This window comes from Bemisia tabaci, chromosome 2, assembly GCF_918797505.1.
Source record: "Bemisia tabaci chromosome 2, PGI_BMITA_v3".
NCBI lineage: Eukaryota > Metazoa > Arthropoda > Insecta > Hemiptera > Aleyrodidae > Bemisia > Bemisia tabaci.
In genome coordinates this window covers 52,224,671-52,251,018 of record NC_092794.1, presented here as the reverse complement: position 1 = coordinate 52,251,018, position 26,348 = coordinate 52,224,671, and the positions used below count along the sequence as shown (strand labels likewise).

The 26,348-nt window shown below is 37.1% G+C and overlaps 2 protein-coding genes across 2 annotated transcripts; one reads left to right on the top strand and one right to left on the bottom strand.

Moving 5' to 3' along the window:
* Positions 1–2,002: 2,002 nt before the first annotated feature.
* LOC140223754 (Golgi-associated plant pathogenesis-related protein 1-like) lies at positions 2,003–5,260 on the bottom strand. The gene is made up of 4 exons (XM_072297524.1): positions 4,991–5,260; positions 4,725–4,890; positions 3,685–3,895; positions 2,003–2,388 (listed from the first exon to the last, which is right to left on the bottom strand). The coding sequence occupies exons 1-4, from the start codon at positions 5,035–5,037 to the stop codon at positions 2,240–2,242; spliced, it is 573 nt and encodes a 190-aa protein (XP_072153625.1). The 5' UTR covers positions 5,038–5,260; the 3' UTR covers positions 2,003–2,239.
* A 3,630-nt stretch (positions 5,261–8,890) lies between these two features.
* On the top strand, positions 8,891–26,097 carry LOC109033551 (protein FAM117B). Its single transcript, XM_019046256.2, has 8 exons — positions 8,891–9,394; positions 10,789–10,949; positions 11,960–12,069; positions 13,098–13,416; positions 14,707–14,857; positions 15,560–15,689; positions 16,615–16,772; positions 18,051–26,097. The coding sequence occupies exons 1-7, from the start codon at positions 9,166–9,168 to the stop codon at positions 16,769–16,771; spliced, it is 1,257 nt and encodes a 418-aa protein (XP_018901801.2). The 5' UTR covers positions 8,891–9,165; the 3' UTR covers position 16,772; positions 18,051–26,097.
* The last annotated feature ends 251 nt before the right edge of the window (positions 26,098–26,348 follow it).

Here is a 26,348-nt window from a genome sequence, read left to right as displayed (position 1 = left end):
TTCAATAATTAGGTACTTAAAGGCTTTATTATCTTTCATACATCCTTTTGCATTCATTTTTTTCTTTTTTCACTCTCTCACATATTCTTGATTTACGAATTAATCTTTGACGGGAGTTCTAAGGTCTATGAAAGGAGGGGCTCTATCTCCCACTTTCAGGAGTCAGTATTTCGGAAACGAAAGGGCCGATTTTGGATCTCTTGGGGTCGATCTCGGTTTGAATTTTTCGTACTTTTAGATTTCGATTAAATCATTTTAAAATGTTGACCACTACTTTTAAAAATTGGACACCTCTTCAAGCCTCGAGGGTGGCTGGGGGGGGGGGGGGGCGTCGGTACTATGAAATTTTGATTTCTTGGAGTTGATTCTCTATCCGTCCCGCGCGGTTCTGGGTTTCGTCCGACCTAAAGTAACCGAGAAACAGGCATGGTACTGTGGTACGTTTGGACCATCCAGTTTTCAGCTTTCTCGTTTAAATAATTTTCCCTGTCTACTTTTGTGTTTCGTCGTTATTTCACTAAGCCTTGTCTGACTATGGGTAAATCTCATGAATGGGTCAGATGTGCTGGTCACAGACTCTTGTTTTGATACTTGATTCTTGTAAATTAGCTATAAAAATAATAAGATCTGTCCAAACCGCGACTTTCTACGTTCAGTATTAACCGAGGTATCGCCCTTTGAAAAGTCGGGTTTTTGACTTCATCCACCGCGGGAGTGACATCCTCGGTTTCTTCCCCTTCACTTTCATCCGGGTTTCATGTTGAATAACCAGTGCGGATGTGCGTCACACCGACTGATGAAAACAAGGTGGAAGAAACCAAGGGTGTTACTACCGCTATGGATGACGTCAGTAACTCGACTTTTCAACGGGCGATATCTCGGTTATTATTGAATGTAGAAAGTTGCGGTTTGGGCAGATCCTCTTATTTTTAGCTACTCTACAATAATCAAGCCTCAAAATACAATTCAATGAGCAGCGCAAGTAATCCATTCTCCCATTGCGTCTTTCTTCCCTACAAACCAAGGCGCCTTGCTAAATCCCCGTAGAACTTTCGCAGCTTGGAAACTTTCTACCGCATTAAGAGAATATCATCAAGAAATAATCTTTATAAATAATTGAAGATGAATCACATGACGTAGTGATTTAATTCGCAGAGCATCTTCAGGCATAAGGACCTACGTATTTATTTTTAACTCGTGAAAGGACATCATAACTCCAGTAATCGAAAGTCAGAATGAGCCTGCATAGGTGTGAGAGGGATCGACACGTAAATATGAGCCAATAAACATCGTTTCAGACTAGATAAAAATTGGAGTGAGCATCGATAATTAGGCCATTAATAGGCTCATTATGGGCCCGTGTTATTTGCCGATGCTTGGTGCGTGAAAATATTGACGCAAGGCATCCACCTACGGATCAGAAAAATCGAACGTGGGAATGGATTTTTACCGTCGATCTTTCGACGGGGTAGGTGGAGCAGCATAATGATCGTATATCGATTATCGATATCAATATGATCGATATATCGATGATATGATCGATATCAATTGAACTATCGCCAATCGATGGCCAAAGTGCGAGACCACGTATCTTCCGTTTGTTACGTTGCAGACTTCCTGTCATACTTCATTTTTTCTTTGGAGAAATAGTAATCGTGACTGCTTGAAAAATTCCTTGATTTTACTTGCGGACTAGCAAAATATCTAATAAAAATTTCAAGCTATATAGTTGGCTTTTTTCTCCTGGAAAAAGAAAATAGGAGCGGAAATTTTGAAACATCGCAATAGAGAAACTTGATCTCGCACTTCCGCCATCGATACTGATGCGGTCCAATAACGTTTTTTGATACAGACGCCGATATTCTTGCGTCACGGCAGGTATCGTATATTCGATATTCATCGATTCATTTTCATTGAAAAGCATGGTGCGTATTTTAAAATGGACCGCGTTGAGCAAAAAGGAAGCAAGTCACATCAGCGATTGCTAAATTTGACTGGAAAATCTCATTTCCTACAAGAGAACGTTTATCCGGAGTGTTCAAAAAAGTTTAAGGAATTTGCTCCGTACTATGCAGAAAATTCAATAAAATTTGCAAAAAAAATCCGCACCACCGTTTTCGTGTAAAAAATTATATTGCCCAGTTAAATTTGGCAATAGTTTATGTGGTTTGGTTCCTTTCTGCTTAACGGTCCACATAGGCATGTTAATCATAGTCGTATTTAATGAAGATAGTATGCGTTACTCCTGAGGAAGAACTTCATCTTCGAACTCGCCCGGGATGTTTCCTGGGGGCCAGTAGTAACACACGAAGACGAGACGTAGCCCATTCCGTTTTTGGGCGCAACCGATAAATTCAGTCGATTTCCATACAACCTGAGTAAATTTTCCTGGAATCATATTTATTGCGAAATTATATGAGGGGCCAAAAAATAAAATATGCGGGTCTAATACATATCGGGCTCATAAAATATGCAATGCTAAACATTTGATTTATCGATTCTAGGTGAGACACACTGTCTCAACTAGAATCGATTGTTTAGTTTACCTTCAAGTGGAGAAAAAACAGTGTTGCCAACTTTCAAGAATGGCCGCTGCATTGAAGCTTTAGCTTTTCAACGCTGGGAGAGCTTAGAAGCGGCGGCGAACACCTACATATTTGCAGGTAAGATTCATATAGGTTTTAGCAACAAACAGCTTCACGAGAAATATATTATGTTGAACCAATCTCTCTTGATCCAATTCCCGCGGGATTACCGTTAAATTAGCAGTTACTTCTTTTCGTTTCAGCCTTCAATTTGAATTGCCTATCAACTATTTCGACCTGTGGGAGCTGTTTTAGCCTACCTAATCGCAATGAAGGCGAACATAAGGCTTCGTGTTTTCAAGCGGGTTTGCGAGTCGCTGGGTTCTCTTTCTTTTTAATTACCGTTTTTATAGTATACATATATTCTTGTTTTTGAATTTTAAGTAACATCGACGAAACAACTATATTTACCTAAAAAACAACTTGTTTGTTGAAAATTCGTGCAATCGTGAGCAGTAGCTGTCTTGACTTAACACAATTGTTTTCCTTGCTTTGAAAGAGCGTCGTTTTGTTTGTTTTTTTTCTCACCATGACGCATATATTATGGTACTATGATGGGTTTTTCTGGCCTTCTGTAATATTTTATGGAAGAGACGTCTATTCCAAATGTTTGCGAACATAGAGCGTGGTGCACTGGTGCGTCCTCGGTGATAATTAGGAGTGAAAAAGAATACATCTTAAAGTTATAGGTATTTTTTCAAGTTTTCTGTGATTTTTTCTGGCACATCAGAAAACTTATTTTGTTTTTTTCTCTTTTTATAAGGGCACTTTTAACACGTTAAAATTCGATGTTCAAAGCAGAATTTATCCCCTGTATGGAACTAAAAAAAACTAGGAAGATGAAGAGGAAGAAATAAAAAAACGAAGAAGAAGGAAAGGCAGAAAAAGAATAAGAAGAAGTAAAAAGAAGGAGAAAAATAGGAAGGGAGAAAAATAAGAAGGGGAAAAACAAAAAGATAAAAAATAAGAAGAAAAAGATGGAAAAGAAGGGTAAAAAGAAAGAGAACAAGAAGAAAAGGGGGGAGAAAAAGAAGGAGAAAAGAAGAAGAAAAATGAGAAGGAATAGGAAAAGAAAAAGAGGAAGAAGAGAACTACTCACGAACTTTCCGAAGTTCTCTCGCGGAGGGTTCCCCGTCGAAAGGATAGTGATTAATTTGATGGTACCACTCCTCAACAACGAAATCGCCGGCCACATCTATGTCTCCATTGAAGATTGCCGTATTGACACCGAAACCTAGACTCCTAGTCCTATTTTCTCTAGGGACTCGTCTGGCTAATTCCTCGGCATAGTGTTCAGCCCTCAGAGCAAGCTGAAAGTGAAAAAGGTACGCCGGAGAAGTCTATGAAGATGCTACTCTCTCGCTCACCTTTAAGTGACTGCCTCGCAAAACGCCTTCATTGAGATATGATACCACCCCACACAACCGTGGTGCTCGAATAGTTGCATGTCGTCAGATTCGAGGTCCCACTAAATTGATGATGGATCCAAGTATATTTGAGTGAGAGAAGGATTTTGTATCCTTTCAGTGTAAATTCGAATGTTTATTTGAGTCTTTTTTCTTCCTTTTCCTTCCTTTTTGACCATATCTATGGGCATTTCTTTGCAATCTTGAGGTAAACATATGATTTTCGTTGCAATTTTGCGGTGAATATGCGACTACGACTACAAGTTTCCCTCAATTTTGCAGAAAAAAACGCCCAATATTTATTGCAATTTTTCCAAATTTGTGCACATTTTCCGCTCATACACATGCCAACCCTCCCATTTTTTCACGCAGTCAGACGAATCAATTCTATTTGAAGTTTGAATTGAAAAAAAACCCCTCCAGTGACGAGGCGTGAATGATCGATTATCGATATTTGCCCATTTGAAGCTATGGTAAAGAATCGATTACTAAGGTGTTCGTTGCGAACGCCCTGTTATCGATACTTTTCCATAGGTTTAAATGGAAGATCAACCTCTTTCAAAATTGGAGAGTTTAAATCCGGCTTGGGCACCACAAGGCACCAAATGCAAAAAGGGTATGCTGGGATTGCCAAGGCATCCATTTTTTTAAAAATTGAGTCAGAATTAAGGTCTCTTACTGAAAAATGCAGTCCAATTGATGACACATGCTTGGGGATTTCAATACAACTTACCGCGGGATCCAGAGTCAGGCGGGGGGCCTGGTGTATGGTCCGGTACTTATTGTGGGCAGCAAGTATATCATCAATGTAGATCTTTTCAAAATCGATCGCCTCTCCCTTTTTCCGGTTTGTATCGCTGAACTGATTTTTCCTGAACAGACCATCTCCTTGTGTAACACTGTAATTAAATTGCATTACGATAATAATACTGAAAAACACGCACTCTAGAGACTAATATGATCGATAACATTTCGGATAATATGCTTGTGTAAACTTACGCATATAAGTGTGCTTCAAAAATAAACACAATAAGCTGAATTTTCATGCGTCCTCTTCTTCCCTGTCTTCGTTAATTAGTATGTCTTCAAAGAAATGTATTGCGGTTTTTACGACAAAAAAAAATCAAAATAAAAATACCGTTCTTTAATCAAATCAATCCAAATGGTAGTACGCCATTTCCGTCTGAAAAATATACAGATCTTTGCATGGAAATTGAGTTGGTCAGTCTGAGAAAACACTTTGTGGAAACACTCACGATCAGTCGCAGATGAAACAACTCGGCAACTGAAGTGAATAGCTTGATTACCGACTGAAAATGCGTCAATAAAAGAGAAAAAATTGATAACCTAACTGAATCGTTGAATTCCCGTCCTATGAAAATCAATAAAACAGAATCACAGGCATGAAGAAATGGTGTCAGTAGTTAAATTTCAGAGAGAAAAATTCAGCACACTCTGAAAAAAGGACTCCATCGTAAAGAACACTGAGATAAATTCCTCTGCTAATGTCATATAAGTCCCTGGTAAATCTGATCTACTATAAAAATAGTTGACATCACCAGGGCCGAATTTACCTACTTGCCGCCCATGGGCCGCCTTTATTTGGCGCCCCTTCTCATTCGTTTCAAAACATCGATACAAACCATCATGTGAACGTGCCGGAGGAGGAGGGGTGCATAAGACGCGTAATACTCGTATTGGACACATTTTTTGTGATAGCCTTGTCAACACTAGCAAAAGTTCACGGAACTTTGCGCAAAAATTAAGTTCCGTGAACCTATCTCTGTGTGGACGAGGCCTTTCATTTATAAGGGAGGAACGAAAAAATTATGAAAGAATAAACATGAATGTGGTTTAAGGATTTTAATTTCCGCCATCGCCATCGCGCCAACCGCACTGTGTTCGGCGCAAAGCGTGAAGTACATATATTCCCACAGTTTTTGTAAGCGCTATGCGTTTCACGCCGACCGCTGCTGACCGCACTGTTTTTGACGCAATGCATGAAGTATTCATGCAATCTTGTTGGCACCATGAGTTTCATGCCAACCGCTGCGCTGCTGACCGCACTACGTTTGACGCAATGCGTGAAGTATTCATGGAGTTTTGTAGGCGCTAATATGTGTCTCATGCTAACAGGCGCGCCGAGGGATCCTCCTTTCCATCTCTAGTCCTCGTCATCATTGCTCTCTGCACCGTGCCGCACCAGGCCAAATTGCGTGGTTGGTTTCTCTCTCAACTAGACTAATGAAAGGCGCTGTCTCTTGTATCACCGAAAAACGAACAAATTAAAAATTACCATACTTTAACTCTCAGGAAATGAGAGATTTTTTCGCCTTCTTTCGTTTGTAATTTTTTTTCTGAATCAGATTTTTTCTTGATACCTACATTTGATAAAATTACAACATTTGCCGCTCCCTAAATTTGCCGCCATGGGCCGTGGCCCATGTGGCCACCCCCTAAATCCGGCCCCGGACATCACCTCACCTAAGTTACTTATACATGTTTGGAAAAGCAACAAATAATAAAATATGTTTACCTTTTCCTAAGTTAGGTAAAGGTGACTTTCGGAAACCATGCATGTAAGTAAAAGAAATCCATCTACGTATGGGTTTTCTTTGTAGACAGGCATGCACTTTCTTTTGCAAAAACAGGTGCGAATGAAGCCAAGGCAGAAGGCCAACTTGTGCACATGCACACAGCTGAAAGTGTGATGGACGAGCCAAATTTTGAAGCGCGGGATGATTTTGAATAGAAGCCAATTGATCTTAGCTCTTCGTATCGAAAGTGAGCCCCTTATTGATCGCATTTTCACTGCTTGTGTAACTGATCTCTGGGCAATGTGAGAAAATCAAAATCGTAAAGTGCAATTGGATTGCATTTTGCAAAAAAAAAAAAAAAAAGAAGAAACCAAGAGCATTCCAAAGTCGCTCTAAGATTATGCAACTTTGTTTGCCTCGCAAATATACACAGATTATCTAAACTAATTTTATCTTTACTCCCGATAAACTATGATTTAAAGACGAAAATTACCTTTGTAAATTTAATTTTTTGTATTATTTTAGTAATTTTATCGAATGAATATAAGATACACAATCTTAGCAACATTGGAATGCTCTTGGTTCCTTTTTTGCAAAATGCAATTAAATTAATTCTTTGTCCTTTCACGCAGAAGAAGATGGACACATTTGAAGATTCCAAAGATAACTATACCTACTTTATGTAAAAAAATTGTAAAAAATGCAGGTATACCATGTTGGTCACTGATCGAGTTGGCGCTATTTTGATTCCAAAATCGATCTCAAATTGACCCGCCTATATTTTCTGAGAGAGTTATAGGGCCAGCCGGTACATACTAGCTATAGATACAAGGTCTACTAATACATCGTAAAAAAAGAATCAGACATCAAATTAAAAGATAGAAAACAAATCAAGTGTTGTTAACACAGACGAAGGTAGGGCAGACGTGATCGGGCCTCATTTTTTAAAATTTCTCCCGAATCTGAGCGACATCTCATTGGCAGACCATAGCGGAACGAAGCATTATTGGGAGTTCACGCCTCGCGCCATCGCGCCTTCAATTTTGCAGATGCAACACGGACATCCATCAAGCTCAAATAGTTGTATCTCTGCGCCGCGCTCTCATCAGCACTTGTCCTTTCAATTGCTCCATTTTTCCACATTATGTTTGTTTCCGTTCGTCTTATTTGTAGTGGTACTTCAAGAAGGGCTACGTGAGCAACACACAGGCGAAGATAGGAGAGAGAGAGACGTATCGGGACTCATTTTTTTAACTTTTCCCCCGAATCTGGACGACACTTCATAGGCAGCACACGGCGGAGCATTGCGAGTTCACGCCTCGCGGCCTCGCGGCCTCGCGCCTTCAATTTTGCAGATACAACACGGATATCCATCAAGTTCGAATAGTTGTATCTCCGCGCTGTCATCATCGCGCGTCCGCTCTTTTCCAGTTTTTCTATACCTTTCGTGTAATGAACTTAGCGATTTTTATCGGAGAAAAATCAAGGCAGCACTGCCGCGGCTTAAAGCGGTCTAGGTACCGGCCAGCGCGCCATTCACACCAATGGGGGGGGGGGGGATAGGGGGGCGCAGCCAAAGGCCCACCTACCCATACCATGGTTGCAGCTCTCAGAAACGGTAATATTTTGAATATACAGAGATTATATGGACGTATTCATGCTAAAAGGAACTATGTTACACGCAAACCCTATGCACATAGTTCCTTTTAGCATAAATACGACCATATATTCTTTTATTCCAAAATTTTCGGGGGAATGCGTGAATGTGTCGCTTCCAGACCCCCCCCCCCTTTTTCAGCGGGACCTCAACAGACCTTGGGCGCTCACAACGTACTTACCCCAGCAGCTGAAAGTTCACGTCACGGACATGGCTCCCCCCTCCCCCCGCGAGTGTTACGTACTTTATGGACGGCCCCTTATCTCAGCACCATCACTACAATGACGTTAAAAATTGTCCATAAAATGTTTTACTCAAGCACAGATATTAATGATTCCCATTCATTTTCCACCTACGATAGTCTCAATTTTTTTTTGGAATATTGCTAGTGGGATTTCTGTCATACGTAAAAAAAAAAAATTAAAAAAAAGTAATATGAGAATACCCTCTGACCGTATTTCCGTGTCAGTTGGCATTCAGCTTCGCGAACAGACTTCAAGCCACACGAAAGCCTGTCATGAGTAAAAAGTAAAAAGCGGAACATCGGTAAAGGTTAAAGGGACAAAAGGGTAAGCAGGAGAGCATGAAAAGAAGTAGGAGAGGTTGTCGCGTATTTGAGTTGAGAATGGAGGGGGTGGTTGTAGTGGTCAAGTAGTAGGGGTAATGGGTGGAAGGGGGAAGGTCGACTCGTGCGTAGTTGTAAAAGTTAGGTTGTGTGTGTATTCCGGAGCGTTGTGTGTTGTGTGTTGCTGTTGCTGTTGTGTTCGGGCTCCTTGTAGTACCGCTGGTGATGTCAAGTTCATGGCGATCTTAACCAATTTCTGAATGTTTCATAACTTATTACCGGAAGTGATTCTGTAGCGTTTCGTTTTCTGTACAGCCTGATCATCTGTAATGTGTCCGTAAAGTTACCTCCGGCGATCGCTCCAGCTATCTCACGTCCCTCTTTGTGATAATACCTTTTCCAAGCTCGGATCAAGATGTCGGGACAGAATTGTCAATGGGTCCGAAAATCCTCCCCCTCATCGAAACAGGGGCCAATGAAAGCCACTTTGCCTATGTCTTCTTTAACGAGACAAAATAGCAATTTACGGAATAGTAATAATAGCAGTCCAACCTCGTCTCCAACTTCAGGTTGGAAATCTCGATTCTCTCCCACTGATTCTGTCTTGTCAGGGGTTAGGAGTCCTGGAGCAGTTACCCACTCAAGTAGGTATCAACAACCTCGACGTTAGAATATTTTACCTAATTTTTCTTTCCAGGCCCTGCAGTTCTACGCTGCAGTCAATCGTGCACCAAACTGTCATGCATGAATCTTGAGCCGATTTGACCTGCTTCCGAACTTCTTCACGCCTTTATGTTTATAGTTGTAATCAATCGTTGCAGCTTCCATCGTCCAAAATTGAGATCTACTTAAGTAAATAAAAATTATTCAGCTGTGACGTTCAACTAAAATGGTAAAGGGGTCTGGTATTTAAATCTCAGCTCACTGATTATTTTGTGGACCATCAAATGAGCTTTCAAGATTAATTTTTCGCTTATTTTTCTTACACTTATCCAACGATGCTGTGAAAGCATCAGTTATCAGCAAAAAACACACCATGCACCATCCTCAATTCTGTTCATTAATCATGGCTTGATGGATGTCAAAGCCAATGGTGGCTGCGTTGAGCGGAGGAGAAGGTTAAGATAAGTTCATCGCCAGCACATATTCAACCCAGTTTTGCCTTTTACATGAACGTAACATTAGTTACTACTTAGCAAAATAAGCAGATCAAAGCTCTTATCATGAGCCGCACGGGGGGGGGGGGGGGGGGGAGGGTTCGCCCCCTCCTGAAGTCTTCATGGCCCCCTTCAGAAAATGTGAGGGATTTTGCTGAATAAGAGAGTGACTCATGAATCATCGTTAGTAATGTGTCCAGATCAATATTTCAGTCAGGACAGCCCAGAATTGCTTTTAAAATGACTTGTCTTATCAACATTTTTCTAGGGGGAGGCTCCTTGGATAACCCCTTTGGAGCTGGTGAAGTTCTGTAGATCTCCTTTGGTGGGGTGTCTCTCTTTGCCATCCAGAACCCCATTAATCACGTAACCTCACTACACACTTGATTGTGAAAGATCAAGATCAGCGGATAGTCCATTTTTGACAATGCGAGTACCCTTATTTGTCAAAAGCTACCGTATTCAAAGTTTCATTCAGAGGCGGCTTCAGAGGGTTTCCCTGTCAAAGAAGAGATTAGTAGCTTCTTTAAATTTCGGTTCGAGACATACTTCAGAACTTCAGTTGAATTTTCCTTGAAAATACCCCAAGTGTAGGGATTTCAGCATGTATAAGGAGCAATAAAGAAGGTATCAAGCCAAGAAATTTTCAAGGATCGCTATGAAATTTTGGCCTTAAAACAAAGGACAAGGAGAAGTCCTTGAAAAAACCTTTTCAAATACCGAAGTAATGAAGGCACAAAGAAAGAAATCTTCTTCCTTTGATGACAGTAAGTATGTTGTGGTGCAGGGTTCTCATCATGTAGTACGATCTTTTAATTGATTGTCATTTGTCGTCTAAGTATGTCTGTTGCAATAATTATGCCTAATGTTTTCTTTTCCAGGCAAATGTAAAACTCTCAGTGGACACTATAATGATCCCCTAGGTGGTGTAAGTGCTATCAGACGGACGGCCTCTTTTGATACAATCTATTTGAAAGGACAGTGGCCACGAGATAGCCTGTTTCCCTGTCCAGGACAGCTATGTTTGGATAAAGCTATTCAGGTAATAAACCCCAATTTAAAGGTCTCTTTTTGATTAATACTATCCTACCCCTGGCTGCTTGAGTCCCTTTATACCCAGAGTTAAGACAACTCGATTATCGGCTGACTGGCAGCTGGCCTTGGCTGGCCATGGAGGCCGAAACGAGTGCACCCAAACGAACGATATTGAGGGATAAGGATCAGAAATCCTGCGATGTCTGTCACACAAAAACAACATCAACAAATTGATCAATTAAAAAGAAAATGAGATTGGTTTGTGAATAATTTCTTAATATATTTTCATTTTGGACTGATGGAAATAACAATTTACTCTTGATAAACCACAATTAGGTAATATTTTCATTATTCTTGTTCACATTCAAGGTACTGCCATTTTGGTGCCCTCGTTTCGGCCTCCATGAGCGAGAACCAATCAGAATTGGATTTTTTATAGGCCACTTTCAGCCCAACCAAAAGTGAGTTGTCTTAACTCTGGGTATGAAGGGACTCTACCTGGCTACTTGTCAAGATACCTGTGACCATCCTCAACTTCATATCTGAATCAGTGTAGGGAAACTGTGGTCGTATGATCTGAAAGGATGTAAGGGTTCCTTGGTATCAAGAATTCTCAGTGAGTTAACTGAGGTTTTTTAAAGAAAACATGATTTTTTTTCCAAGTTGCAAATTGACAAGAATGGGTTCCCAGAACTTTTGACGTGAATCTTATTTGGGTTAAATCAAGACATCGCAAAGAATCATAAAATTGTTTTCATACTTACTCACTTTTGCTTAAATTTATTCATTGGAACACGTTTTTTAGTTTACTGGCAGCTGAAGATGGAACCTAATATGAGTTAGGTGCCCAATGTGTACACTTAATTTCTAAAATTTCATTTATTTTAACTTGATCTGATCCTACTCATGGTTTTTCATCAATAAATAGAATAGAAAGAATTGTAAAATTCTCCTTTGTTCTCTGCATGTTATTTCTCATTTGGCTGGAAAGTTAAATAATTCCTTCCTTTTTTCCAGACTGATGACTGTTCCCTTTCTCCTGACAGTATCAAGAGTCGATCTCAGCAAAGCTTAGCGTTAGACACGAGCAAAAATGAAGATAAACTAGAAAAGTATATCCGACACAGGTATGTTGATTTCTCGCACAAGAGGATATTAAAAGAAGCTGATGGAGCGTAAATGGTAACGTTCAAATCAAGCTAAACAAGAAAATTCAATTTAAAAATGAGTATTTTCTGACGCTTCTTCAAACCTATTTTTTCTAAAAATGTCAATACGCAGGTTTTTAGTCTGTATCTCAATGAATTTTTGTCATATTTCTAAGTTTTATTCAATGATCCCATGATTAAGAGTTTGTTTTCCACCACCTGTAAATGGAAACTTCTTCTGGCTGACCATTGGAACTCCATATTTTTAAGTGGTAAAGATGGGGCTTAGGAGAAATGAAGGGACACATTTAGCTGGTTTGATCTACTGGCTCCAGACATTAGTGACTTTTTTTGTCCTCAAAATCAGTCAAAAATCTAAACCTGTATAACCAGTGAACAGATTGCATCACTCAATGAAGCCTTTTTTATGCTGTCACATCATTGGCTTTAATGATCTGACATAAATAAAACTGGAAAGCTGAAGTCCTCCTCATGAGTGTTACTTCTAATCATCTGTAAGTTTTGAATGAATAGCTCAATCTATCTTGAAACAAGGTTGCCATAGTTAGAGGAAATAGGGATACATGAGGGAATTTTGAAAAGTCAGTTAAAACCTGGAAATGCGAAGAAAATTACAAAAGTGTAAGAAAGAAATGGGTGAATTGCCTTCATTCGCTCTCCAAAATGTGCTTGATGTTTTGAACAACAAATGTAGTGTGTTCAGATTTGGGAGCAGTGATTTTCAACCATCTTGTATATCTTCAAATATCAGAAAATCTTACCAAAATATATCAGGAAAATGCCCGAAAAATATGTTTCTTTCATCCTTTTGCGACCCTGTTGAAAGTAGCACAGTTAAACATCTTCAAACGATTTTCCGGAAGGTTTCAAAGGTCGAGCAATCATTCTTTGCTCTAGATAAAAATTTGTAAATCCTTCCTTTTGTGCAGATTATGAAGTAAAATGAAATACATACTATCATTTGTTTTGTTTTTCTTTCAATCTAGGCTCGAGCGTTCGGGCAAAGAAGGTTGTAATAGTAGGATTTCAGCAAGTAGCCAGCGAGAAAGAACTGCTGCATTTGGTTTGATTCTGCGCTCTAATTCGCCGCGCGGATTTGCTGTCGAACATGGATCACAAACTCGATCTCCAACATCACCATTGTCCATCGGTGCCGTTAATATTCCTCTAAGCGATGCTTCAACTCAAAGTTCAAGGCAGCCCATGCGAAGCTCTGTCGAGGGTCTGAACCAGGAGATCGAAAGATTAGTGTTGAAAGCTACCTCATCTTTGGGAACAGCAGACTCAGTCAGGAGTGATGAGAAGGTAAATCTTTCTCTTTAAAATTTAAATTTGATGGACAAGTTTTATCGCACGAACAATGGGTCCTTTCTTAGTGTCACTGAGTAATATAGTATGCTGATCATATACCCTCTTCCTGTGCCCAAAATATAAATAATTGAGAGAAGAACTAGAGACAGAAGTCTGATTAGAAAACTAAATAGAAACTGAAATCGAACAGAGAAACTCATCAGGACTTAGGTGGGATTGAAAGGAAATTGGGCAAAGGTAAGAAGGTAGTCCAGAAGTCTTCATGAGAAACAAGTCTTAACAGGATGCCAAACCCAAATAAGTGCTGAAGTCGTACTCTTCGACTTTGTTGGTGCACCAAAAAGAACTTGAGCAAGTACAAAAAGAGGGAAATTTGTCCCTGGCATGTTCCAAGTTTTACGTAATTCGTGGACTGCGTTTAGCAGAAAGTAACCAAGCCACATTAGCTATTGCCAGATTTAACTGGGCAATTTGATTTTTTACAAGAGGACGTTTGTGCTGACTCCTTTGAAAATTTTGAGGTGTTGGTTTCATAGGTATAATGCGGAAAATTCTCTGAAGTTTGCATAAAATTTTGCCCAGCCGTTTTCATGTAAAAAGTTAAATTGCTCAGTTAAATTTTGCAATAGCTGATGTGGCTTGGTTCCTTTCTGTACTCCGTGGTCCAAATTAAGATTCCAAAAAGGAAAGTGCCACTAAATTGAGTTTGGCTTTGTCAGTTGAATTTATGGAGTAACCATTAAGCACCAATGCTGGTCAGAATGCCTCTGCAAATACCTTGTTTTGAAATCCTTAATTCCCTCATTGCGCTGTCTGCAGGCTTTTGGACAAACTAGACAGTGAATGCTTTACTGTAACTGTAGTCAAGAAATCGTTTTGTAGGTGAATTTTTTTTTTAGTTTTCGAAGTTGCTGCGTTTTGTACTTGAATCTTTGGCTATCAACTTATTAAACATAATGCCTGTTCTTTGAAGCTAAATTTCCGAGTCCAATTCAATCAAAGAAATCCCTCCCGAGAAAATGGTGAATAATCCTCAATGTTCTTCAAAATAATTAGGAAATGCTAATGTTTCCAGCAAATCTTTCGTAAGACAAAATTCCTTCTTGGCGGTTAAAGAAAATGTTTCAAAACTACACGATAAAAGCTCTCACTTCATGAATAAATTAAGAAGCTCCAAATTAAACAATGGAATCTTAAAAAGCCGGGCTGAAAAGTCTCTGCCCAACGTATGCTCAACTGTGGTAATAAATGTAGAAATAATTATTGAATTTTTTTTTTCCCTAGGGTGGTACTCCTGAAGGTCATAGAGCTCCTTTGGCTGACCTACTGAGACATACGACACGCTCAGTAAATACACAGACTCCTAGTGCCTTTTCAACGACACCACTATCTTCACCTCTGTTTGACCGATCTCGTCCTTCCAGTGACTTACTTCGTAAGATATCCTCATTAGCATCAAACTTACCACTACTTTTTTTGCTTTTCGTGCACAGATCAGTAATCAATCTAATTCTGATTTATAAATTGAATTGCCTTCAAATGCCGTTAAAATTTATCCCTTAATCTCGAAAATTGCATTGATTCTTATTCTAAACAGATTTGATAAACAATGGACTTTGCTGTTTGTTTGTGGATTTTATGTTTTTTTTATTTGAATCTGTCAATATTATGGAATCATTGAAATAAGTCAAAACTCTTCAAAAAAGAAGTTTTGCAAATTTCTGAACGGTCTGAAAGTCTTTCTGAAAGGACATAAGTAATACAAATCAAAACCTACTGAGCGAATGGTGTCCGAGTCCAGGCCGAATAACTTTACGCACTTTTAGATTGCAACAGAAGATCTGCTAAATTGATTCCTGCATCTATTTTCAATGCTAAACTGATGTCAAACAATCTTCTGTTGCAGTCCAAACCGTAGTAAATTTATTTGACATGGAGTTTAGAAGTTGATTATGTACACCTTTTGTTTGCATTCTGATAGGTTATGGCATCTGTTGGAAAACAATCAATTAAAATATTTCTACTTTTGGGCCAGGTGTTATCTATTTTACGAAAGGCCTCTTGTTTCCAAAGATGCTACCACTGAAACTGTTGAAATGGCATGAAAAAAGTTCAGCTTGTTACTTTTTGTTTTAAGTGAGCGGAGACTCGTCTCCAGATCATGAGCCTGGAAAATTTGGTGCATCTCCAAGGATCAATAAGTTCTTAGCCCGAGAACCTCCAGATGGCTGTGAAAAAGTTAGTTTGAAGTTTTTGGAAGACAATAGGTAAGCTTGATTATCATTGCTTGAATATACTTGCTTAAGGTTTCTTTTTGTTGGATACATCATGTTAGGGTGGCTCAATGTAAGTGATGTCAGATTTCTCATCTGAATATTATTAATTAATTTTAATTGAGTCAATTTTAGATAGTGATCAGAGAAAGTCAGATTTAATTCACTGTCTAAATAAATTATCTGTTGTCTTTGCATGTAATGCGCACAATATGTTTTAGTAAATTGTGACACAACTGGTGCAGCGGTCTGGGAATCCTGAAGGGTCCGGGAACTTACAGTCACCTGGAAAAGTCAGGGGATCCATGGGAAAAATTAGGGAATTTTGCGTGTAGCATTTCAGCCTAGCAACCTCAGCCAGTGCCATTCGAGAATGCGCAAACAACTTCAGTTTGTTTTTCCTCTCTATTTGAATCCCTAAATGTGGAGATTCTGTCCATAGTTCAGCAAAAGTCTGGGTAATAAATAAAAAAAAAAATCTAAGTGAAGGTTCTGATCAAAGGTCAAGAAAAATAAAGAATACCTAAGTCAAGGATTTCGGAAATTTTGAAGTCAAGTCAAGCCAAGGAATCATGAATTGAAACTTTGAAAACTCTAATAGCTTGTCCTTTTCAAAAAATGGGGAAATTGTTTACTTTAGACTGAATGCTACCTTTAATTAGTCAGACCTTTTTGTGAGCCACCTAATCCTTGAATGCTCTGCCAAGAAAAATTCACCCAGAATGCTTCAGAATTAAATTTTGACTCAAATTATTGCATTTTTGTTTTGTTTTTGTCTTGTTTTTTTGTGGGCTCGGAAGAGGGAGCGGAGCACTCCTGGGCCACTGACTGTCAATACACTTTTACCTGCTTGAAAATGCTAAATTTAGAGCATGAAAACAAAACAGTATTTTTGTAATATTGTATTTTTTTCTTTTAGGAAACCTATGCTAGATTTGAGTCTCATGGATTACTGCCCAATCAAACCCTGTGTCAATTTTACACTGAAGCCTAGTCTAGGCTCAGCTTTTTACCCTCTACCTCGCCCTTCGCAGTCACCACCTCTAGACCAGCAACAAGAGCCCTCTGAAGTATGAAGTAAGTACTCTTATTATTTTTTAACCTCGAACTACCTATTAATGTGGACGATGTCTGTGAAATTGCCACAGGAATTCTCAGGGGTGTTAAAAAATGCCTGATTTTGCGATACAGCAAATGTGCAGTAAATTTGAGGAAAATTTTGGGATGAGATGCAAAATCACAATTTTAGAAAAGAGGTCCTTAAAATTAGAGGTTTTGAAAGTTTCAAAAGTGCGGCAAATTGTCTATTTCGTTGCAAGGTAGAAAAATTAGTTTTGGTATCGATTGAGAGGAGAACGTTTTAGCTACTCACTTATGACTTTAAAATTTTGAAAGAATTCTCTTTAATTCCTGCGGTAATTCAAGGACTCTTGGTAAGCTGTATAAACTCAATCAACATAATCCCAAAAATTGTAATGTAGCAGTAGCGTCCCATGCGTCGAAAAATGTGTTACTACGAGTTGCTGTAGATTTACCTTAATCTATTTGAGTCCTAAGAAAGTCTAAGGTTGATACATTTTTTGAGTTATACTTACCTCTCTTATTTCCTCACTCTTTCTGTTTAGTTTTCAATTAAATAAAGACTTGAACCCATGAGATACAGCCTAGTAAGTACGATTTCTTTCATTAAAATCACTTCAGGGACAGAAGGCTAAAATCCAATCTACGGTGTGTGATTTGCAAAGTTTGTTGTTTCTGTTCTTACTTTCTCGCAATTGGGCAGTTTTTCTCTGTAGCGAGGGTGACAACGTTTGTCCAGAAAGAGACTTTGAAAAACTTAATTTAAATGAACCAACCCTCTCTCAAACTTTTGACGTCATTCGGTTTCAAGTGTTTGTTTCCTCTTTATTTCTAGGTTTTGCAAAGAAAAAAAGGTTTTGAAATTGAAATCACGTGTATGGAAAAGTAGCAATTCATAAAATTCTTATAGTTCATAGCTTATGCTTCTCCTAGTTTAAGATTATAATGAATAAGGTGCCTGATGAAAGGATTAAATTGTAATTTTAAGTAAAAGTTTAAAGACTTCATTATCAAGGTCAGATTTTTGCGCGTCTCTCTGTGGGTAAACCCGTTTGTCTGCCTCCAAGATTAAACTGCATGGATGCAAGAAATTTGACAGAGCATATTACATAATACGCACTTTGCACGCTGAGGATTTCAGATTTTTTGATGTGCCCATCGTCATTTTTGTGCGCTTTTCAACCAACCTGAAAGGGTCTCTGCTTGTGTTATTCATGCCTGGTTAGAAGTTTCCCATTTTTTTAATTTCATTATGTTTCTCTTTATTTTTTGCAGCCCTGTACAATGTGATACTTCAAGTTCTAAAATTGGATACAAGTACAATTTAGAGGTGTTGCATAAATTCGCTGCAGTTTTCGTACTTATCGTTCGCAAGCTTTACCAGATGGTCAAATCACGGTCCTCATCAGGTACTTCCTTATAGTCTCTATAATTGTGTCCCAAAATTCTCCGCTAAGTGATAGGGGACCGTTGCTCTTACCAAAATTGTGGACTTATTTTCAACTCTCTACTCAGAGAGTCTGTAGAAAAAGTAGCTTTGCTGGTTGTAAATTCCAGAAAATCCACTCTCTTTTGACCTGTGCCAATCGTCTCTCTCCGCCCGTTATTTCCTATTATGAAGTTTTTCAGAATTCAAGACACATAAATTTAAAATTAAAGGAGCTTGGTTTATCTCCTTACGTTTGTGTGCTTTGAACACTCGGAAAGATTGTCTCGGTTCCAAAAATACCTCCAGAAATTTTCCTACCGCTTTGATAATTTAATTTATTTTGATTAATGAAAGATGCATTGAAGTCCAGTGCTAAACAGAAATTTGATGGCTGATAATGAGCTTCATAACCATGTTTCTCAAATAGAACGTTTCGTAATTTCTAGCATATGTTACAACGTGAATTTAATTTTTTTTTAATATTTTTTTTTTATTTGAAAGTGAGTTCTTTTCCCAGTCATAAAATTTAATCTTGAAATGGGCAGAGTTGAAGTTGAAGATTTATCAGGTAGGTAAAGCAAGTGTTATTTTATTTATTTATTTTTTTTAGAGAGCTGGAACTCAATGGCTCAGTTAAGCTACTGATCTCTTAGAAGACTGGATTATTATTATTATATATTTTTAATAGTTATATATTAATACGTTTTTGCCACTTGCAAAATGAATCGTAGTTTTTTGTCAATTCCTTAAATGCGAGAAGTTTGCACTTCTTACGATTATTCAACGATAAAGAGCCTTCTTACCTTGTGTACAATAAACCTTTCCGTGAGCAAACTGCTCACATGGCACTTTGTTCAACCACGAAAGTGTTTAATTCATGCTCAATGTGTAATTATTTCAGGTGGTAATCTTTCCCACTTGTTCAAACGTCAATGCTGGAAGTTGTAGTGTGCTTATTTTAGAACCATGTTTTGATGGGGTTGGATCTGATGTGTGAATGAAACATCACAGTCTTGGTTAGGATGTCAAGTTCCTATACCAGTATGAGGCAAGATATGACCCTTTTATTGATGCATTACATGATGCCATTCATTACAATAGGACCACGGTTTACCATGGTTTCCCTTGTCTTGGTCTCATCCATGATCCAATTACACTGAAAAAGTGGTCTGCATCAGACAAGACGGGCAGGTAAATTGACATTACATAACTTTTTTGTGTTTTTAAATCTGTCAGTTTAAGGCCACACTTTACCTTCGTATGTGTCTCGGCTCTAAACTGGCAGGTGTGGGCCTCAAAAAAGTCAGGTAACGCTAATTGACCTATCTATCACAAACTCGTTTTTTTCTGTAGAAAGTAACTGGAGTTAATATTGTTAATACCAATTAAGTGGTACCAATGGTGATTAAAACCATGGTTAGTAATCATTTTCATATTGTACGAACAAACTCATAGTTCCAACAGATTTTACTATTTGCACAATCCAATTATGCCATCGAAACATGATTCTCTGATGCGTGTAACGAATTCTTTCAGTGGTTTCCAAGTGTGGTAATGCTTGGGCGATCATTTCGAATAGATTTTTGAAATAATACTTAGTGTACAGTTGATGAGTGATCCTCTCTTACATTGTAGGTATATTGAAGTGTCAGGAGTAAGTTAAGGTCAGATCTTAATTTTTATTTTTTATACTCTATTCTGTCATTTTCTATTTTTATGAATGTGGTTTTTAGTGTTTTTATTTTTCTGATGATGTTAATTTGATTGCCTAGAGTAACTCTTATTTCCGATTGTACAGTTAATCTTGAACGTAAAGCGACCCGGTTAATAACGATTCCAAGTTTTAGAGCAAAAATTCAAGTTTTAGAAAGTCTCCGACGTGTTTTTGCATTATCAAGACTTACAACCTTCATTGTAGTTCTCATTTACACTCATCTTTTTGTTATGCTGCTTTGACAGCCAAAAATGCAGAAATATCGACAGTAAAACTCTGAAATCACGTATGTAAATCGGTTTGCAATGTTGTAGACCTCCTGGCTTACTTTATCCTTCAAATGGAAAACTACTCAATGTCATATTTTCAAACTTTTCGTGATTTTTCCTCGCAGAGTGAAGCATATTCTGGGAAAATTTTAAGCAATCATTTTGAGTCGTTCTTCTTCAAAAAAATAAAATTAGAACAAATATTTTAAAATGCCGCAAACAAGGTACGTGGTTTAGGAGTTGCAGCGTCGTTATACAACCCTTAGCAGATACAGTTAAAACTTGAGAAAGGTTTCAGTCCAAAAAAATGTATCTAAACTGTGTTGTTAAAAACTATTTATCTACATATTATTTTTACTAATAAATAAACCTCATGTTATTGTCCTAATTTTTGGAAAGTGCTGATGAATAAGCTTCTAAAGGTTAGACTAATTTGTTAGTAATGATATTGATCTCAATGCCTGTGAAAAAATCAAATAAGAGAAGGTCTAAAATTTTTAAGAAAATAATTTTTATGCAAGTCTGAGTTTTTAGCCACAGCAGCCTTTGGTTTACTGAAATGGCCATTTGTGTGTCTCTTGAGAAATATTTCCATTGGAATCCATGCCTATCTTCTCTTTCCGTACTGATTTTTCGATTTTCTTTGCGTGTGTCATTTTCTCACAAGTCTGATCTCATTTGTACTACTGCAAAGATGGTGCGATCCTAAGGCTCCCCAATAAGTAGTTGAAGGAGGCAAAGTACACATACAATGGATGTTCAATACTGAAAAATGCAGATATTCCAAAGGCAGGACATTTTAAGAGTATAACAACTCTATTTTTAACTGGATAAAGTAAAGAAAATATACAAAGGTACAAAAACTAAAGCCTACCTATCACAGTTTGGTGGTACTGAAAGCGAGCTTAAATGTTTTCAAAACCAAGATTAAAATTTAGAGGTTCTGCCTCAGTAGATCTTGGGTGGCGAATCTTAATAACTCTCAGGTGACTAAACTCTGGAGAGCTAAAAGTCTTGTGAAACGAGTGGTATGCTACACTCAAACCATTTACTTCCACTGTATTATAGTTACAAAATGAATTATCTGCAATATCAATTGACTATAATCATGGTCTCTGGTATCAATATACACTCTTTTTCAAGCCATGGAACTCTGTCATTTTTTAAGCTTTGGTCATTTATTTGTCGTGTTAGCCTGCTTGTCATATTTCAGGTAATAGTGTTGTTTTCACAGTAAGTAACAAAAAATATGCACCTTATAAGTTATAATATAATAAAAAAATTCAAGGAATCTTTTCTTAAGAAATTTTATTAAGATAGTTCATTGGGGTCCTTATCGTTTATTAAAGAATTTGCAAAAGCTTTGCTGTATCACAAAAGAGTCATGACTTATTCTGCTTTGCGAAGAATAAACGCTGTATGAAAATTCGAAGGTTGCTAGATGTCTCATGATAAAATATTTATTTACAAGGGTATGTATGAATTTCTTTCCTTAAAAATTTTAGATACTTTAGATTTAACTGGGAATAAAATCCTCTGAAAAATTGGAAGAAAAATATTCACAAGTCTACCTATAAGTTCGTATTTATCAAGGAAAACATGGCAGCGCTTGAAGGTTCATATGGTGCTCTTGCTTAGCACGACAGTATTTTTGTTAAACTACTTCATCATCCTAATTTCCTTTGTCCAATACCTGAGTGTTTACCAAAGTCAAGCTTTTCATTTCCAAATAAACTCTGTATCAAAGTCATTTCCTAGCTAAAATGTGATTCAATGTAGTGATACCCGTGCTGTTTTTAGTGCCATCAAAAAACATGGTGTTTTTGTGGAAAGAAAAGCTACTCAATATTGTCAAGATAGGATGCCTTTTTTCTCACCAGTACTCTTTTTCTCTTAATTGCTGAACGTATGCAAATTTTATTTACCCGTTGGAACCAGATTTTTGTCCAAAAAATCAAAATTATATTTTATTTTATGCCAGATCTTCTATGTTCCGTACCATACATTCAACATCAGCATTAAGGCACGGGCCAATTATAACTTATTCACAAAAATCAGGCACAAAAGGTTGTCTCCTGCTCCAAAAGTGGATTTCGGGAAGTCCTGTTTATCTATTACTCTATGGCTAGAGTGGTTACTTGTGGAAAAACCACATCTATCGGATCGATGACCTGCCATCTTGGGAGACAAAATTTGTGTCTGATTGGTAAATAAAATTAGCTTGTATTATATACCTGCCTCCCTTCAGCTCTTGAATTGCTAAGCTGAGAAAAAATTAGGAGAATGAGGATATTGTTCTCTTTATGGGAGCCCAGGAACAGCCTATACTCATAAATTAATTTACTGAAGATTTACTTTCGTTCTGACAGTATAGAAATGAGCGAAGGTTTTTCTGACTCAATTATCTTCACACATTTGAATAAAGTGTCAATGATTTTATTATTTTTATAATGAATAATGTAGCATATACATCATAATATGTAACAAAATTAATTTAAAAAAAAATTAGCAGGTTGCCTTGACATGCATTGTTTGACAATTATTCACTCAAAATTGGAATTTTTATGAGTATTGAGCCCATGAAAGCATGTTTGTCAAGGCAAACTGAATTTTTTTCATTTTACTTTAATTAATTAATGTAGTTAATATTTTTAATTCTTAACATTCCCTTAAAGTATTTAAATTACGTACACCTTTCATCGCCGTGCTACGTAAGTGCAATGATATAGATTCAAAGGAACCGTGTTCATTTCAATGGTCGCTGTAAGGATGCAATGGTCGATGGTCGTTCTTTGATAAACTATGGACTTAACTGTACCCCTGCCAACGATGAATTTTTTCTCTCACTATTTGCAGTATTATTTAAAAACAATCAGTTTTTTTTTTAAAAAAAAAAAAAAAAAAATTCTTCAGATTAACTTTCTAAAAAAACTGTCAAATTTGATCATCAATCACAATCCTTGTCACAGCTGTCTATGAAATTAATCATTTCTCTGCCACTGAATATGTTACAATGTTACTAAATATTGTCACATGCAGTGTAATGAAAGTCAAATATCTTCGCCCCAAAAAATTAGCTGTTTTAGAATGGTGCAAAATTAGTTGTAACTTCACTAAAATCTTAGCTGTTATTGTTATTACAAACAAGCGTTTTTTTGTATTTTTTTTTTCAATTGCTAATAATTGGAGGAAAATTTTATGTACCTTGCTAGTTCAAAAAAGATGACACCAAGAAAGATACGGATGTGGCTGTTGGCACAGTCTGATAATAACATATGCAATAACTCATTGATTTTCTATCAGAAGATGCGCAAAAGCCTCCGTACAAGCACCAAGACTACCAATAGGGTTTTTCTTTAAACTCACCTATATGGATTGATAACATGATCATTATTTCACCCATCATGCCGTGACTATTTAGCAAGCTAGGTATTCTTTAATCTCTGGATAAATGTTGCAATTTTAACCCAGAATCGTTTAAAAAATTGCAAAGAAATTTGATACATGAATCATCAAAGAACGTGCCTCTTGAAGTCTTAGGAAAAACGCTTTTTCCCTAACATTAAATCTAAATAGAGTTGGTTTGTACCTAAATCTCTTTAGAGAATAAATTTTTAACTTCATTGAGCACAATGAACTTTTTAAGGTGAGGGCGTTATTTGTGCAAGATGAATACAAAACTCTTTATGTTTACATCTGTGTTACTATGCCTTTATTTTTTTTTTATCTGAAAGTTACCTATCTTCTTACTTCGTCCGTTTCTGCAATGCTGAGCAAAAACCATGCATGCTCCTTAGTTCTTCTTTCAAATTACATGGTCCTTGCTTAACAAGCTATGTATGTTTGTCGTCACAGTTTTTCCCCCCTCCATCAGTAACTATTTTACTGTCCTAAACATGGGGCTGTCCATAAAATAGACAGCTTGGGTAGGGAAAAGAGAGGTATTTTCAATCGTACTACAGCGTCCTGTGAAAAGGAATCCTGTCAGATTCTGATTTTTTTTTCTGTTTTTGGCAGTCAAGTTTTGGAATCTTTTTAAAAAATTTCATAAGAGTCAACAACTGGGACTACATTTTATCATTGTTGCTTACAAGCTTCATAATTCAACATGCATACAACAAGACTGCCCATTCAATGTTTTTCATATGTTTACTTTCTAGAATCATTTCATGAAATTTTGGTTTTCAAATCGTGTATGTGTGTAATTTATCGGTGGGGGGGGGGGGGGAGTCATTAAGTATGCAAATTTTGTGGACAGCCCCAAAAGATCATGATTGATCGTTTTATTGAATCCAACAAAAACTATTTCAAAGAGTCAACAGTAATCCATTCTTGAATTTATCTCCACACGGTCACTGTGACGATTAGGTCTAACCAGTGTCGGGGAAAAATAATATGTGACACATTTTGATGGACCATAAACTTTCTGTACAAACTACATTTAATGAAATTGAAAGACTCTGTCTATCAAATGTATTGATATGTAAGTCAGCAAATTTGATATTGAGCATTTTGTCCTTTTCCTGCTAATTTATTGAAAATAGTAGGTTTCCAGCATCCTCTAAAGTTATTCTTTACCAAAATTGTCTATTACTCTGTGCTTTCACTGCTTTAAAGTATGCAGTCTCATTGTCTCTTCAAGATTACATGACTATCCTAGCTATAACATTTAAAAAAAAGGGATTCTCTCTTTTACACTTATCTCTTATCATGATGCGCAGGGGCGGATTGAGAGCGAAAAAGTAACCTGGAATTAGCCTTTATTTTAGTTGTTTTTTGTCTAAGGGAAGAGACAAATCAGTCCTAAATCGCCCTAAATATCAACTTTGGGCTGATTAGTGGCATTAGTAGACAAAGATGGAAAAGGAAAATGGAGCAATCCTATCTGTTGAAACGGTTGGTAGTTCTAGACGAAGGAGAGATAAGACGGGACTAAGTCTAGAGTTTCTTGTTGGTTGCTGTTAATTAGTCCATCACTTAAATCCTTGTCTATTGTAACCACCTGCTTCACCCGATAGGACAGCTCTATGTTCCCTTTGTCTTTTTCGTCTACCCCTTTGAATATCGATTTTAATAATCAGACAGATGGTTTATCAGGATTTTGTCCTCATTTTCGCCTCACTATTGGCCCCTATTGAAGCATTTTAGGAAAATCATCCTCTCTTTTCCAAAGTTTAGCTCAAGTTGTTGTCTTTACTACTTCAGGAAAGTTAGTAATCCACTGTTTTGTTGCAAAAACTTTGTGAGAATGATGCCATTTTAAAGGAAATTGTTACATTTTCCCTACTTTAGTAACGTTTACTTCACTTCAAAACTTAATTTCTATGCGAGCAATAGAATCTCCATCGGACAGTTGACAAATTAATTTTTAGCTATTTTATTGATCAGGACGATCAAAATGAAGAAAAAATAGTCAACTTTTTGCTATTAGGAATAACAACTTCTTGCTTTAAAAAAGCTTAGAATTAACGTATATACCATTAACTTCCCTATGCACTCAAGTGTTTTTACGGATGAGCCAGGAATAATCCTAAATGTTCTAATTTTGCTAAATATAGTCCAAATGGTCTCAATCTGCTCATTTATTTTTCTTCCATTATAAAAGTTATGAAGGTTAGGATGGTTTTCAAAGAGCACTGTGTTCTCTCATCAGCATTAAATCCAGTTTTTTATTTCCTAAGTGTATTTTTATTTATATAAAATAAACAGACCTTTTTCTTTTCGGTTCATATGTCAAAATGCAGATAAGAAAAAATGTGAGTATTATTTTATCTCTGATCCTTATTTAAAGATGGCTTTATTTAATATGTTTTTAATGTAACTTTAATTTTTAATCGGAAAAAGTATTATTTTATTATGTAAGTGAGATTGAATTATTTTTGTTGTACAAATACATATAATTTAACTAAATTTCTGGTTTAACCGTACTCTCTTAAATACTTCCACTCATTGAATGAATGGAGAGCTACTGATCTATAACTCTCACCTACAATAGAAAAATTCAGTGTACAATCACTGTTAATCAAAAGGGTCCTAAAAAGAATTTTTTTTTTTTTAAAGGAACTCTCGTGCACGATTGAAAACTAAAAACCAGTAAGCATTTTAATTCATGCAGTGTTAACATCAACCCTGACAAAATTGTTCTTTCATAAGAATTTTTT

What these genes read in the sequence shown, in the direction of transcription:
- LOC140223754 (XM_072297524.1), bottom strand. Translation starts at nt 5,037, where the DNA reads ATGAAAATTCAGCTTATTGTGTTTATTTTTGAAGCACACTTATATGC. An exon ending in TTTGAAGCACACTTATATGC is followed by an intron (nt 4,891 to 4,990) that starts GTAAGTTTACAC and finishes ATTTAATTACAG; the next exon opens with TGTTACACAAGGAGATGGTC. An exon ending in GAGAGAACTTCGGAAAGTTC is followed by an intron (nt 2,389 to 3,684) that starts GTGAGTAGTTCT and finishes ATATGATTCCAG; the next exon opens with GAAAATTTACTCAGGTTGTA.
- LOC109033551 (XM_019046256.2), top strand. Translation starts at nt 9,166, where the DNA reads ATGTCGGGACAGAATTGTCAATGGGTCCGAAAATCCTCCCCCTCATCG. An exon ending in CAGTCAGGAGTGATGAGAAG is followed by an intron (nt 13,417 to 14,706) that starts GTAAATCTTTCT and finishes TTTTTTCCCTAG; the next exon opens with GGTGGTACTCCTGAAGGTCA. An exon ending in AAGTTTTTGGAAGACAATAG is followed by an intron (nt 15,690 to 16,614) that starts GTAAGCTTGATT and finishes TTTTTCTTTTAG; the next exon opens with GAAACCTATGCTAGATTTGA.